The following is a 16,540-nucleotide window of genomic DNA, read 5'->3' as shown; positions in this document are numbered from 1 at the left end:
TTTGAGAAGTGCGTCGCCTGGGTCTTGAAGGAACACACTCCCAGGCCTGGCGAGAGCAAGAACATGTCGATCCTTGAAGAGGCAGAGCCCGAGGATCTCACCCACGTGTGTGTTGGGGGGGAGGTGCCGCCGACGTCCACCAGGGAGAAGTCGTTGATTATGTCCTGTAGTGCTGTGGTGGATCTGTCCTTCCTGGGTTTGCTCCGATCCTCGTCCCTCAGAGCGCAGTTGAAGTCGCCCCCTACCACTACTGGCATGGGGGTCATCAGGAGAGGTCGGAGCTTGGCGTAGAGGGAGACCCTCTCTGCGACGCTGGTGGGGCCGTAGATGTTGATGACCCTGAGCGGGGAACCCCGGACCTCCAGGTCGACGGCCAGGATCCGCCCGCTCTCGACGACTCGATGGCTGGTTTGTCGGAGGAATGGATTGGCCACCAACATCCCGACCCCGTCCGCTCTGGCCGTGTTGGAACCTGACCAGAGAGAGTCTCCCCGAGTCCACTCCCCCTCCAGAAGTGCATCCATCCCTTTGTAGGGAATGGCACACTCCTGGAGGAGGTAGATGTCGGCCGGTTGTGTTGAGAGGTGTCTGAAAACGGTTGCCCTCTTCTCCTGTTGTAACATGCTGCGGGTGTTGAGTGATGTTATTGTGATGGTCATGGTGATTGTGATGGTTTGACGGGTCCGGCGATTCCTGTGGCGATGATTTGGAGGTTCCTGATGGCCTCCTGTGCGTAGTCCGGATGGGGCACCTCCCCCTGGTTGCTCACGGCTTCGTCGTCCCCCCACCGTCTGCCTGGTGGTGGAGGTTCGGCCGGCACGGAGGGTCCTTGGGTGGGCCGGGGCTGGCTGGTCTGATCCTGTGTGGGCTCAGAGACTGCTGTGGGGGGTTGGCGTCTGGACTTGGGGCAAGGGCGGGGACGTGGGGGAAGGGGAGGAGGGGGGGGGGGAGGGGGGCCTGGAGGCTTTGGTGGTGGTTCCGGGGGGGAGGGGGAGTCGGATGTCGAGGTGGAGTCGTCTTCGGAGGTTGCAGTGATGGTTTTACGTTTCCTCTTCAGAACGACTTGGTTCCAGTCTGTGGGCGGCGTGTTGTTGCTGTTCTCGTTGTACAGTGACTGGGAATGTGGGGGTAAGTCGTGGGGGGTGACAATCCCTACCAGGGCCGGCTCCCTTACGGTTACCGACCCGGCAGGGGTGGAGGTGCGTATGGGTAAGTATATCGGGGAAGTCATGTCAGTGGAGTCAGAGTCCTGTAATGTTGGCTGATTTGTCGTGACGGGTGTCGGTTGGAGAGGGATGGGTATGTCTGTCTGAGGGTCCAGTAGGCCTAATTGTGTCGGTGGGGGGGAGACTGCCCCCGGTGGTAGGATGTCGGTCTTTGGGTCGGGGGTGGGGTTGGTGGGGGAGTCAGGAACCGGGTCGGGATCCGTAATGATGAAAAGGGGGGGGTTAGGGTTAGAGATCCTTAGCTGAAAAAGCTAATTATGGTGTATAGGCCCACACTAATAAAGAAATAATCCAGCTCGTTTTACGAAACGTAACACTCATTTAACTCATGGTTACAATGGTAAACTGGCACAACAATGACAATTACCACGCAACAAAACACTACATTCTAAGCAGACACATAAAAAAAACGAAATTCATGAAGTTACATTTGTATTTCAAACAAACGGCAAATTTATCGTCAAAATGTTACATTATTTACCGCCTTGCATCATGGGAATTGACCAGCCAATGAGCCACGCTATCTTCATTTTTTCACGTCCTTATTTCGTTCTTCAGTCAGTTTGACAGTATAACTTTCAAATGCACAATGCAACCCTTCTGTCTGCTTCTTTCTCAAGTAGCTTTTTCGTTTTTTCCATTAAAGATCCTGTAAAGTGGACCTGGAAACGAGTTTTAAGTTTGCCACACCACAGAATAATGTGTTATTAACTACCCATCCAAATTCGAATGAAAAAATGACACCGACAAGTATGTTAAGTTAGGCTTTGAAATCGTGAAAAAATCAGCAGTCTTCTGTGCTTGAGACTGGGGGGGCTACTTCTAACACATTAGCTACCATTTCACCAAAATACCATAATTCTACACCGAGTAGCCTAATATCAATTTAGCGGTTTGCACTAACTCATAGCAGAGATACCTCTGGTAAAGTTATCTAGTATAATTATAACAAGCACACAGAACTGAGTGATGAACTGCTGGCGGCGGTGGATGGTCCAGGTGCGACCGGAGGATGAACGGCCGGAGGGGCGATGCTCGGTACAGCTCCGCGCTGCAAGAGAAGCCGGAAGTCTCTGGTCCATGTTAAAACTGTCTGCCGTGAAATGGTCAGTGCAGAGGCAGCTCTTGGAGTTTATCCGAAGCTTTCGATGAGTGTGGCTCTTCACAAAATCTATCCACCTATTTTTCCTTTCATTATCAATAGGGAACTTAAATGGCGTTGCAGCGCAGCTGGAGTTCTTGCATCCAGGGAAGATGCAGTTGCGGGTGGTGGGAGACATCCTGAAGCTACAACGGGAGTACAACGGTACTTAGGAATGGTTCGCTTGACCCGATGTTAGTTTCCTCAAGGATCACAATGACTCTTGCTTAGAGACTTGTTGCTCTTGTGGTTAGTTGTAACTGTTTAAAAAAAAAAATTGTACTCGCTGTGTTATATTGTTTTTATTATTGTTGCTTGTTTTTTTTTCCACAGGTACACTTGCACTTATAGCGGTTCATGTTGTTTAATTGTAACTTGTTTAACTACATGCTCTTATGGTTCTTCCCTTTGGCACTTACTTTGGTCGTTCACAATGTGTGCTTCATGTTTTGGCTACTCGCAATGTTTTTGTGGCTAGCTTGTTGTTATGATCATTGACCTATGCACTTTGTAAAGCTCTCTCTTGGAAGTCGCTTTGGATAAAAGCATCTGCTAAATGAATAAATGTAAATGTAAGCTAGCTAGCTAGCTGATGTAAGCTACAATAACAGTACAGCAGGAGGAGCCATTGAGTGATCTGACATAGATAGGGCGAAATGACGTAGATAGGGCATTTTTTGGCTCCGCCCATTAAAACCTGATCTGAAAACGGAAGAGAAACTGTTCTTCGGTTTAACTCCACATTTCAGTGTGACAAAGTTTTTGCGCTTTGCACATGCTTTCAGGAACTCATTTCACACGTATATAATGTACTTAGAAGCAAAACATGGAATTTACTTTACAGGATCTTTAATACTCCAATTGATCATTATTAGTATAAGAGTATAGGGCTTCAAAATGTTTTTGCAGTAATTAAGGTTACAGCTTCAGTACGAAAAAAGATTCAATGTGCAATGCATAATATATTTTCCTATACATGAATAATTAGAATGAGATGGATCTAAAGAATTTAACCTGTAATGTACTTAAAAATTATTTTGACTGTTTTTGCTGTATAATAATAGAAAACGTACATCCTACTCCAGAAGAAATTTATACAATTTTATGTTTCGAAGCATACTTCTTAAAAGTATATCAAAAGTGAACTATTTTCAAAGCATACTTAAAAGTACATCAAAAGTGAACTATTATCTAAGTATACTTATTAAAAGTATATCAAAAGTGAACTATTTTCAAAGCATACTTCTTAAAAGTATATCAAAAGTGATCTAAAAGTGTACTATCCATATTTTAGTATACTTATAGTATACTTTAATATACTCATTTTTTGTAAGGGTCCTCAAATTCCTTAATGTGACAGCCCTTCAAATGCCGTATGAGGTTCGTGGTGTTGAAACTCCTTGGATGCGTTCCTCCACGGGGAACTACTTTTGAGCAGACTTTGCAAACTGCAAATTTGTTATCTTTCTCCAACACCTTGTAATATTGCCAGACCGGCGAAGCCATTTTGTCTCAGTGGTTTCACCTACCCGCCACCGAAGACGGGGGCCAATGAAATGTAATAACATGGAGAGACAGCCAATCACAATGCTTTTTTTTTAAGAATCATTTCTTACCATTGGCGTTCTCTAACGTTTTATTGAAATGTCTCTGTTAGTAGTTCTCACAGATTTTATGTCATCTGATCGGCCATGTTTGATCGGCCGTTTTGACAACGCCGATCAAAGCCGAAAGTGGGAATATCGGCCGATATGGATCCGCGCCAATCAGATCGGAGCATCCCTAAAAAATGTACATTGTAGAAGGTCAAGAGTTGGACAACAAGAGAGCAAAACTACTTAATGTTTGGCCAACAACAATAGGCTGATTGGGGATTTGAACTCATGAGCATAAGGTTACAAGTCAGTCTCTGTATCCTCTCTGCTACACACCAACTGTTGAGATTTTATGAATAGAAAGGGCAGAGTATTAGCTTTGGTCAGCTTTGGGACAAAGGTTAAGAAACAATTGACATTTCAAGGTAAAATTGCGCATGGTACATCAGAATGATGTCACCTTGAAGCCAATAAGGTTTGAAAAGTCATCAGTCAAAATTATATTTGATGTATTGACACAAAGATATTGAGGCAATCAAATCAAATCAAATTTATTTGTATAGCCCTTTTTACACGCAAGCATGTCACAGAAGGCTTCACATACGCCCATAGAACTGCCCCTCAACCAACCTAAACCCTCAAAGAAGACAAGGAAAAACTCCCAAAAAACTCTCAACAGGAGAAAAATGGAAGAAACCTTGGGAGGAGCAATTCAGAGAGGGATCCTCCTCCAGAGACGGTTGGTGAGAGAGAGGAGCAGAACACAGGCTAAACATAGTCATACAGTGTCGATGGGTTTTGAAACACCAAAATCCATTGTTCAACTTTATAGATGTAGGACAGGACCAAGAGAATCGCGACCAGGTCCAGCGTTGGCTGACCGACGACCAGGCAGGTGCTGACAACTCAAACCCCCCACACCACAAGGGATGTGTGTGGGGTGGGGGACAGAGAGAGGAGAACAGGGATTAGAGAATGCCAGGAGCAGCTAACAGTTACAGTCATAATAGAATGAGATCCCCACCGGTCAAGTGTGGACTGGTGCAGCATTTTAACAGAGCAAAAAAGGGGTATTTGATGCAGCCCCACACACCAAGACAGCGACAGCCCCCCTCGGTTGGAACATGAAATCTGTTCCAGGGGAAGAGAACTCTAAAATAAGTTATACTTATAGAATAAGGATGGAAACAACCCGTCCCCCGTTGCCTCCAACTAGTAACATACTTACCTTTAACAGTCGTAGAATTGACTAAACAATAACGTTTTAACCTAATTTTAAATGTCGAAACAGTATCAGACTCCTTAATTGAGACAGGTAATTTGTTCCAGAGAAGAGGTGCTCTATATGAGAACGCCCTACCTCCAGCAGTTTTTTTCTTAATTTTGGGTACCACCAGATAGCCGGCATCTTGAGATCTAAGTGTCCTTGCGGGGCAATAGGGTGCAAGGAGACCGGAGAGGTACAGTGGTGCCAATCCATGCAGAGATTTGTAGGTTAGTAGTAGAACTTTGAAGTCAGCTCTGGCTTGGATAGGGAGCCAGTGTAGAGAGACAAGAGTAGATGTTATGTGATCAAACTTTCTTGTTCTGGTCAATAGTCTAGCAGCAGATGTGTACATTTACATAAATACACCCCTTTCAGACATTTTGTATTGTGTTTCACCATATATAAAGACACATCTGATTTGGCTCTCAATGAAGGCAGTCGCATTTTCTTTCCCTCTCCTCCCCCTGACCTTCCCTGCTTGCTTCCCTGCTTGGCTTCTATCGTATTGTCTAGTTATTCACGGAGAAATGCTCTGAAGTTTCAATCATTTGGATAGTTTTTGATGATATTACTCAAAATCAAATACTTAGGATAGGGGCAAAGTGGATCTACTACAACCACAAAAAGGAACAACCTGAGAGGACTGAAGCCCAAGGAGAACAGAAGCAAGCTAAAGCTTGTTCCCTGTAGAACAATGGCTTGCAACGACTGCAAACAACTTACTCTGAGGATAGTCGAACTGGAGCTAAGAGTCAGAACCCTCTTAGATATCAGAGAGACCGAAGACTTTATAGATTCCATGCTACCTAGCCCGGAGGCTAAGCTACCAGCCAATGAGCCACCCTTGGAACCAGCTTTCTCTCCACCGGCCGGTGGACCAGATGAGTCATGGCCTGCTCTCGGCGCTAAACCAAAGTGGCCTAGCGCCGCTTCTACCTTCATCGGAGATGGGACTGTCACCAAGGATAAACAGCAAAAAAAGCGAGGCAGAAACTCTTCCCGCATCACCTCTCCTCCTGTCACACTCAGAAACAGATTCGAACCACTGGGACCTCTCTCTCCCTCGTGTGTGGAATCCAAGGCGAAGAGGCACAGGAGTGCTAGCCACGCAGCCGACACACCATGATGGTAGCTACTACACACATGCAAATCCAACACATCATCGTCTGCTGCGAACGGGAGTCCCCCATTTCACTCCAAGCCCCTCTCGGACTACTCGGGGCGCTGTTCGACCCCCTATCAAGCCTAATCAGACAACAATACCACAGGATTATCAAGATCCAAGGTATGCTAAGACTACCCACAGCCCATCAACACTTAGAGGAGCTAACGCTGCTAGCACTATAGAATCTACTGCTAGCACTGACACAGTGGCTAACCTTGGTCTAGCACAAGGTCCTATCATTGCTAACCCAAATAAGATAAGAACTGGCTCCGCAGGTACTGAACGTTAGAAATGCAAACACAACACCACATATGGCCACTATCTTGATTGGAGATGCCATGACAGCACATGTTAAACTGGCAAAGACAGAAAATATTTGTCTTAGCAACACATCTGTCGAGGAACTGTCGTCAGAGGTACAAACAATCCTCAACAATAAACCAAACAACCCTAACATTATCATCCACACTGGCTCGTTTGATATCCTACACAAGAAAACTGGCACTGAGATACTTTCACCCAGCTACTGAACACACTCAACAGATATCAAGATGTATTCATCAGTGGACCGATTGCATGCTTTCGCAGAGGAAAAGAAGCCTTCAGTCGACTACTATCTTTCAACACATGGTTGGCATCAATAATTTCAATGTGTTCTGGAACTGTGCAGACCGTTTTCAAGCTGACGGACTCCACCCAAACCGTAGAGGATCTCGACTACTAACAGCAAACATCAGTCACGTGCTCCTGACCACAAATCAAGTTTCCCTATCCCTGTTGTGTCTCAGCTGACTGACGCATCCCAAACAACCTCCCATGGAACAGAACAGAACATTCAAACAGCCTCCTGCAAGGACATGGGCCCTGCACCCCGGATGAATTCCCTTGTGATGGAACAGCTCAGTGACAGACTTTCCCAAAGAAAAGCTACGCTAGGACAGCCACCATGCTATTTCATTAGACATACCGGTCATCATCACAAACAGTAAATGGCATGGTAAAATTCATGGTTACAAACCTGAAACTAGTGTTAGAAGTCACAGAACTATCCATATTCTTCCAACAGATTTATCTACTAATACCCCACAGATGAAACTGGCCCTTCTAAATGTTAGATCACTAAATAACAAAACATTTCTAGTTAATGATCTGGTCAAAGAAAACAACTTAGACTGCATTTGTCTAACAGAAACCTGGCTAAACAATGACACGGCAACAGCAACTTTGATAGAAGCGTGTCCGCCCGATTACAGCTTTCACCAGTGTTAGATTTTATGAATAGAAAGGGCAGAGTATTAGCTTTGGTCAGCTTTGGGACAAAGGTTAAGAAACGGTTGACATTTCAAGGTAAAATTGCGCATGGTACATAAGAATGATGTCACCTTGAAGCCAATAAGGTTTGAAAAACCATGAGTCAAAATTATATTTGATTTATTGACACAAAGATAGATATTGAGGCAATGTGGACACTTACATAAATACACCCCTTTCAGACATTTTGTATTGCATTTCTCATTCCATTTCACCCTACATAAAAAACACATCTGCTCGGCCCGCACACTATCCCCATCCATGCTGTTTCCCTCTCTCCCAGCGCAGGTCATGCCAAAGTAGAAATGCTGCAGCAGCCACATGAGGTTTAGATGTAGTCCAAAAATTACCTCCCACAATCAATACATATCTACCGCATCATTATTTTTAAACTTTCTCTAAAATGGCTTGATAATCACAGATATTCACTTTCTTCTTGAGTAGATCTCAAGAATAGTCTCATAGGGAACTGGCTAGGGAACAGCCCAGGTCCAGACCACGTCCAGCTCCTTGCGAGTGTAGCCTCTGATAGTTAAGTGGCCAACTCTCTGTTCCCATTAAACTACACGACATGCACATTCAGGGTGACCAACAAGATTATATTAACTAACAAACAATAACATTACAAACATCTAACTGAACGAACACAACAACTGAAATCCCTCGCATGGCCGTTTTAACCAAACTATTTTCCACAAGTCTTTGCGGTTTTTGACATGCCGCATTGCATGCTGGGTACTCAAGAGCGCCGACTGCGTGATATGATGAGATGCTAGTGACGTGCTAAGGTCTCTGAGTCTCCTGCATTAACAAGTTCTGCTCAATTAGCAAGCTATTTTTACTCATGTTTTGTTAGCTATTGAATGGTAATGCAAGCTAGCTAAAAACAATGTTAGTTAGCTTGGCTAAACTGGTTTTCATAGCAACAGAAATCAACATATCAGATCAGTCGAAATGTATTCAGAAAGGGGGGGATCTGTATTTTTTACTCTACTCTTAACGCATGCCTATGTTTAACTTAATGTCTGCACCTCTCTGTCACCAACTGTCTCTGGAGTGGAGTGTGGGGGCTTCATATCCAACAAATTACACCCCTGAACTTTTAAAACAGATCTAATGGCCTACTACAATTGTAAATATCCTATGGCTTCTTCTCCAATTGGGCCTCGATACAATGTCATCTAATATTTTCTGCCCATTCTGCACAGTTTTTGGGGACTTTCCACACCAGCACCCTTTGCCCAGTCCCTCTATTCTGCCCTACTACATGTGTTTTCCAATACCAGTTACAATCAACCCTGGGCAGGGACGGCGCCAGATAATTTGTAATACAGGTGCTGAGGAGGTGCTAGATCATTGACAGGGGGAGCTGCGCAATTATATATACATGAATACTATTAATAAAGAAGCAGTACTTCTCTTGAGTGGTGTTTATTCAGAGGAATAATCATTGAATTCAGGTCAAAAGTCTATCACTTGAACTGGTTTAGTCACTTAACCCTTGTGTTATCTTCGGGTCATTCTGACCCTTAGTCATTGTGACCCACAGTCGTATTGCGACAAATTTACCACATACAAAACCAAAGTGAAGCCTTTTCTTTTAACCGTTGGGCTGTCTCAGACCCCCCACATTGCAAAGGTTAAAATATTTTTTAGTAATTTTTTTTTGGTATTGGGTAAAATTGGGTAAACACAACGATGGTTTGTTATGAACCTTTGGGTCATGTGACCCGAAGGCAGCACAAGGGTTAAGACACTAAAAGTCAGCAGCTTGGCATACTGGGACATGGAAAGGATTAAACATTTAGACTTTCATCAAAGTAAAAAATGCTGGTTTGTCCTTTTTCATCAATGTCCTCAAAATAGCAGTCTGCAGAGCTACTGTGTCTGTGGGGTGACTCTGGAGGCCTGGCAAGCAGGGCCTGCAGGCAGGCAGGCAGGGCAAGCCAGCTGAATGAAGCTGTCCAGCTAGAGAGGGGTAGTCCAGCAAGGGGTCTGTGATGCTCTCAGCGTTCTCTGTTGTTGCTCTCAGCATCCTCTATTGAACTCTGTTGAGCAGGCCTCTGCATGACCCTCCAGACCTGTAAAAGTGTAGAAAGGATCCATGTCAGTTCAGTTGTGAAAAACGAAGCTTTTTCCATCTACACTTCATATACACTACAGTTTTGACTGTGAAATGCAGTTGCATTACTTGAACTTGAACCCAAATGTGTTGCCCCGATGGAGACCCATGCAAAGTCACTCAAAACACGGGTTCGATTCCAGGCTCTGGAAGACATCTGACAAAAGACCAGCTCGATCTTTGCCTGTAAACAGTGATTCTGACTGTCTGAGACCTTTAAATAGCCTGACTTACTGAAATTGGAAAAACTAGCCTGGCTAACGTAGGTCGCTTTCTCAGGGCATATGACGAATGAAACAGGCTCGCCTTGAAAAATCAGATATACTGGCTATCTTTAGCAGGCCCTTGTCTACAAAAAGCAGTCCTCCCTGACGTTTTTGGAGTAGAATTGAGTGAAATACAAAATTGTTTACACACTGCCAAGCCGAGCCTGACTCTGAGGCTAACGTCAAAACAATGTACCCCCGGGACGCAGTATCACTCCAATTGCAAGTCCACAAATCACAAAAATAATCGGAGCATCTGGCTAAAGCACAATTCCCACATCTCCTAAAGGCTGCCCTCCTCTACCTTTTTTGTGTAGACCTAACTGTAAAATGGTGAACTTATGAACATGACGCGACCAAAACATGGCTGCCGCCTAAGCCTATGCGGTCTCCCTGGCGCATAGGCTTATTACAAAAGCTTTCACGCCCCAAATCAAAATTCTGAGCCGACATGTCTGTGGGGAATTGTTGTTTTTCCTAAAGGCTGCTCTCCTCAACCTTTTTGATGAACAATTCGCCAATTTTGCAAAATGACTCACTAATTAAAAACAGAGGAAAAAAGCTAGAGCTACAGTAGCTACTTTTCGAGTTCGGTTTTCCGTCACTTCAGACTCACGATCTAAAGGTCTAAAAGTGCTAAAACCTTCACCATAATTCAAGAGTAGTGTACTTTCACGAAACCAATCATTGATTCTAGCTTAAAATGTGTAAAAATATGACTTACCGAACGTGGCTGCCTCCAACACTATCAGGCGATTCCAGTTGAAAACAACAATGGCCGCTGAAAAAAAATATATATTCGTAACGGCGAGCTGCGATTGGAAGCGAAATGAAACAGGAGCTAAAAACAGAGGGTGGGGGCTTGGTCAGCACACAATTTCCAGAAAGGATGTGTGTGCGTCTTGCCAAGCTCGTGCGTGTGGCAAGTAGAGTGACCACCTGTCCTGCTCTGCGCTGTATCGCACAGCATTTTCAATATTTACATTTATTCATTTGGCAGACGCTCTTATCCAGAGCGACTTACAGTAAGTACGGGACATTCTCCCCGAGGCAAGTAGGGTGAAGTGCCTTGCCCAAGGACACAACGTCATTTTGCACGGCCGGAAATCGAACTGGCAACCTTCAGATTACTAGCCCGCTTCCCTAACCGCTCAGCCACCTGACTCCCTAATATGGGACGTGCGGGACAAGGGGTGAAAATGCTTTGCGACACAACGCAAAGCGCGACAGGTGGTCACCCTAGTGTCAAGGGGCAGGATAAGTCAGAGAATTTGGAGCACGCGCGCTGTGGAGCAATTCAATTGAATTCAATCATGTATTGACATATCAAGGTGAAATTGCGTATGGTACTTCAGAATGATGTCATCTTGAAGGCACAAAGGTTTGAAAAACCATCAGTCAAAATTATATTTGATTTATTAACACAAAGATATCAGAATCAGAATGGGTTTTTATTCGCCATGAAAGTTTGCACAGACAAGGAATTTACTTTGGCAGGAGAGCCTACCTAGGCAGCCAATTTCGGCGCCAATTAGAAAGTTACAGCATGACATGAGGAGAGAGGAGAGAAAAAGGCAACACCCAGACAATGCTCCTAGAGGAGTACAGTGTGGGAACAGACAAAAACCTCAGCACATAAGCACAACAACATTTAAAAAACACGATACTTGCAACGGGGAGGGGGGGGGGGGGGGGTAGACAAGCAGCATCTGGACCTGCAGCCATGGTAGGCGCTGGACACAGATCCGCCAGCCACCCCGGGGAAACAAGCAGGCGAAAGCGTTGGATGGGGGTGGGGGGGTGGTGATATCTGTAGTAGGTGAAAGTTAATGTGTGAGTAGGTCTGGGTTGGCGCCCTCGACCTAGGCCACAATCAGTCCGATTCTCCCTATGCAGATTGTGTTGCCAGGAGACATCCTTGGTCATGACCCGGGAAGAGACCAAACCACAGATGTCGGTGGGGGGGGGGGGGAAGGGAGTAGCAAGATAGTCTCGCTTCAGCGCTCTCCAGGGGAGTTGTTTTCCAGCAACGACCTTGGCCAGGGCTTGTGCTGGTTACGGGGCCGAAAGAGGATAAGATTGGGGTAGTTGTTTTGACGAGTGGCCGCAACTCAATTTTCGCGTCCACCCTTCAGGAAGGTCTCCAAGTCCTCCATCTTCCTTTGCAGAGCCGCAAACTTAGCCCTGTTGTAATCAATGCTGCGTTGTAAGTTCACAGACTGAGCTCCAACAACTCTGCCCACCGCATCAATCATATCGGGCAGCCTAACGGGGCTTTTGACGGCTGCAGCCGTTTCCTTGATTTTACGATATACAAAGCCAGCGCCTATTCCAAACAGCAGAAAGCCTGTAATCATGGTTCCGAATATGAAGATGTCTTCAACGTCCTCCACGGAAAGCGCCGCTAGACACACGACACGCCAATTCTCCCACGCGTCCATCGTGTAGCCAGCTGCGAATGTCCCGTCCGGACAGTTGGGTTCCCCCGAACCCGAGCTTCTCTTCGAGAAGATGGTGTCAATAGCATTGAGAGACCAGCTAATTAATTCCATGCTTCTAGTTTCGGAGAGTGATGATGAGAGAGTATCTTGAGACAAGACAAGACACAAGACACAGCCAAGCAGGGAAGGTCAGGGAGGGGAGGAGAGAAAAATGCGACCGCCTTCGTCAAGAGCCAAGAGAAGAGCAATATATTGTGGCAATGTGGACATTTACATAAATACACTTCTTTCAGACATTTTGTTTTGCATTCCTTATTCAATTTCATTCAATAGAAAGACATGTATTCTACAAATCTGTAACAATTTTCAAGTCGATTAGATCTATGGTTCATGAGGAGAAGGGTTTTGAAGGTTGTACCAAATTTGGACAGTACAGCAAAATCTATCATGGCGGACCTTATGGGTTCTTGAGGCTTTTTTGTTCCCCATGATAAATAAGGCATGTGTACCAATTTTCAGGCATTTGGGAATAATGGGGTGCTGGGGAAATCATGTAGACTTTGGGCGTGGCTTATAGCGCCACCTATGGTCGTCCATAGGCCATTAGCGGTCTGGGAGTAGTGAGTGACCTGGTGTATCATTGGGCCAAATTTGAAAAAATCGGGTCAAGGACTTTTTGAGCTATTGAGCCATTTAGCGGAGAAGAGGAAAAATAATAAGAATACTAACAAAAACAATAGGTTCCCTCCTGCCGGAGGAACCCTAATAATAGGAATACTAACAAAAACAATAGGTTCCTTCGTACCGGAGGAACCCTAACCAACAAAAACAATAGGGTTCCTTGTTTTTTTATTTTTCGGCGGCCATTGTTGTTTTCAACTGGAATTGCCTGATAGCTGTGTTGGAGGCAGCCACGTTCGGTAAGTCATGTCACCTATTTTTACACATTTTAAGCTAGAATCAATGATTGGGTTTGTGAAAGTACACTACTCTTGAATGATGATGAAGGTTTGAGCACTCTTAGACCTTTTAGATCGTGAGCTTGAAGTGATGGAAAACCGAACTTGAAAAGTAGCTATCTTTTCCCCTCTGTGTTTATATTAGTGAATCATTTTGCATCTCGGCGAATTCTATACCAAGGTGGAGGGGGGCAGCCTTTAGGAGGAAAAGCAATTCCCCACAGACCTGTCGCCTCAGAATTTTGATTTGGGTCGTGAAAGTCTTTGTAATAAGCTTATGTTCCAGGGAGACCACATAGGCTTTGGCGGCAGCCATGTTTTGGTCGCGTCATGTTAATAAGTTCACCATTTTACAGTTTGGTCAATTCTACACCAACCACCTAGTTGAGGAGGAAAGCCTTTAGGAGATGTGAGAATTGTGCTTTTAGCCAGATGCTCCGATTATTTTTGTGAATTATGGAAAACAAGTGGAGTGAGACTGCATCTCGGGGGTACATTGTTTTAACGTTAGCCTCAGAGTCAGACTCGGCTCGCCCACTGGCAGTGTGTAAACAATTTTGTATTTCACTCAATTCTACTCCAAAAATGTCAGGGAGGACTGTTTTTTGTAGACAAGAGCCTGCTAAAGATAGCCAGTATCTTGGATGTTTCAAGGCGAGCCTGTTTCATTCGTCATATGCCCTGAGAAAGCGACCTACGTTAGCCAGGCTAGATTTTCCAATTTCAGTAAGTCAGGCTATTTAAAGGTCTCAGACAGTCAGAATCACTGTTTACAGGCAAAGATCGAGCTGGTCTGTTGTCAGATGCCTGCCAGAGCCTGGAATCGAACCCGTGTTTTGAGTGACTTTGCATGGGTCGAGCCTGTTTCGTTCGTCATATGCCCTGAGAAAACAACCTACGTTAGCTAGGCTAGTTTTGCCAATTTTTACTAGGTCAAGCTATTTAAAGATCTCTGACAGTCAGAATCACTGTTTACAGGCAAAGGTCGAGCTGGTCTTTGGTCAGATGTGTATATTGACCAGTTTAGAGCTAAGTACTCTTGCTCAAGCCTGGAATCGAACCAGTGTTTTGAGTGACTGCATGGGTCTCCAAAACATTTGGATTCAAGTTCAAGTAGTGCCACTGCATTTCACAGGAAAAACTGAAGTCTGTATCAAGTGTAGATGGAAAAAGCTTCATTTTTCACCACTGACATGGACCCTTTCTTCACTTTTACAGGTCATGCAGAGGCCTGCTCAACAGACTGCAACAGAGCATGCTGAGAGCAACAACAGAGGATGCTGAGTGTAACAGAGGATGCAACAGAGGATGCTGATAGCAACACAGACCCCTTGCTGGACTACCCCTCTCTAGCTGGACAGCTTCTCTTCAGCCCTGTCCCCAAGACAGCTTCATCCAGCTGGCCTGCCCTGCCCTGCCTGCCTGCCCCTAACTTGATATCTCAAAAGATCACTGAATTACAGCTGTTTAAACTTCAGACAAATCTTATAATGCGTGCCACAGGACAAATAGCTTACTTTTCTATACAGTAACTGACCACAATGGTTCTCAATACTGAGAATAGCTCAGTAGGCTGAGACAGTGCACTGCAAGGAGCAAGATCACCGGCTCCAATCCAGCCAGTCTATTGGCCTGTCATAATTTTGATTATCTGTTTAGTTAAACAGGATGACATCATTCTGATATACCATGCGCAATTTCACCTTGAAATGTCAACCATTTCTTAACCTTTGTCCAAAAGCTGAACAAAGCAAATACTCAAATCACACAGTCGGAGCACAGCTAGATAATCAGCGTCAGTGCCCCTTGGGTACCCAGCATGCAGTGCGGTATGTCAAATAGGCAAAGACTTGTGGAAAATAGTGCGGTTACAACAGCCGTGTGAGGGATTTCAGTTGTTGTGTTTGTTCCGTTAGATGTTTGTAATGTTATTGTTTATAATCTTGTTGGTCACCCTGATTGTGCATGTTGTGTATTTTAATGGGACCAGAGAGTCGGCTGCTGTACTGCCATAGACTATTCTTGCAAGGAGCTGAACATGAGCTCTGCCCTAGCCCAGTTGCCCACATGACTATTGTTAATTGTGCATTGACTGAGATTCTGGAAAGAGATCAACTCAAGAAGAGTTACAGTATCTGTGGTTTTTCAGCCTTCCTGGGGAAAGTTTGAAAAGAGTACTGTGGTTAAAATGTGTCAATTGTGGGAGACATATTTTTGGACTACCTCTAAACCTCATGCGGCCGCCGTAGCATTTCTGCCTTGGCATGACCTGCACTGGGAGAGAGGGAAAATAGCATGTGATGAAGAAAGTGTTTGTCCGTCTCTTCATAAACGGAGTGACTAAGTTCAGTTGAGTTCTGGATTTTAATACGTATTTATCAATCTGCAGATTGGGAGAGAAAACCAGTCTTCTGACCATAAATGACAACACAACACCAAGCTTAGGTCTCAACCAGGGGGGTGTTCCATCAACGTCGATTAAGGAAAAGCTAGACTTATCTCGCCAAGTCTCACTTACTTTAGCGAGAGTTCCGTTCCATTAAGGTGGCTTACTTTAGTTCTAGCTACGTAACCAATGTAACTTATACTTCGGAACTAGCCTGATCCGTGTCAGGCTAAAAGTCAAGCTAAACTAAAATGTGTTGCAAATAATTTCAAACAGGCGGAAACAGAATCTCAAAATACAGTTCCGTCGAGTAAATTCCTGCGCGCAAACCACTTTAGTCCGTGTTCGGAAACGTAAATTCAGACTTTTTGAAGTGCAGACATTAATGATTTAGCTACATGTTTACTTAATCTCCAAAAAATATATTAATTTAAATAAACAAGTTAAGAAATAATGTCACTTTTGTTTTCAAAAGCCATTGGTTAATTGACATAAAATAAGGACTTAGAAACTAAGCAGAGCGTCTAGACAAGTTACAATCAATTATGGCGTATCCGTTCTTTGAAAACCCTGTGGTGGATGAAGGTGCTCAGATTATACAAAGTGCATTTATCCCACCAGCCCCAAGGGTCTTCAGAGACAGAAGTAATGGTTCCCTGAC

At 44.7% G+C, this 16,540-nt stretch overlaps 1 protein-coding gene across 1 annotated transcript; it reads right to left on the bottom strand.

Annotated features, from left to right (window-relative positions):
* Positions 1 to 655: 655 nt before the first annotated feature.
* Positions 656 to 13,809, bottom strand: LOC136953765 (uncharacterized). The gene is made up of 2 exons (XM_067247170.1): positions 13,720 to 13,809; positions 656 to 1,477 (listed from the first exon to the last, which is right to left on the bottom strand). Exons 1-2 carry the CDS (start codon positions 13,807 to 13,809, stop codon positions 656 to 658), a joined length of 912 nt encoding a protein of 303 aa, XP_067103271.1.
* Between the last annotated feature and the right edge of the window lie 2,731 nt (positions 13,810 to 16,540).

Source organism: Osmerus mordax, chromosome 12, assembly GCF_038355195.1.
Source record: "Osmerus mordax isolate fOsmMor3 chromosome 12, fOsmMor3.pri, whole genome shotgun sequence".
NCBI lineage: Eukaryota > Metazoa > Chordata > Actinopteri > Osmeriformes > Osmeridae > Osmerus > Osmerus mordax.
The sequence above is the reverse complement of the archived record's forward strand: the minus strand, read 5'-3'. Positions and strand labels throughout refer to the sequence as shown.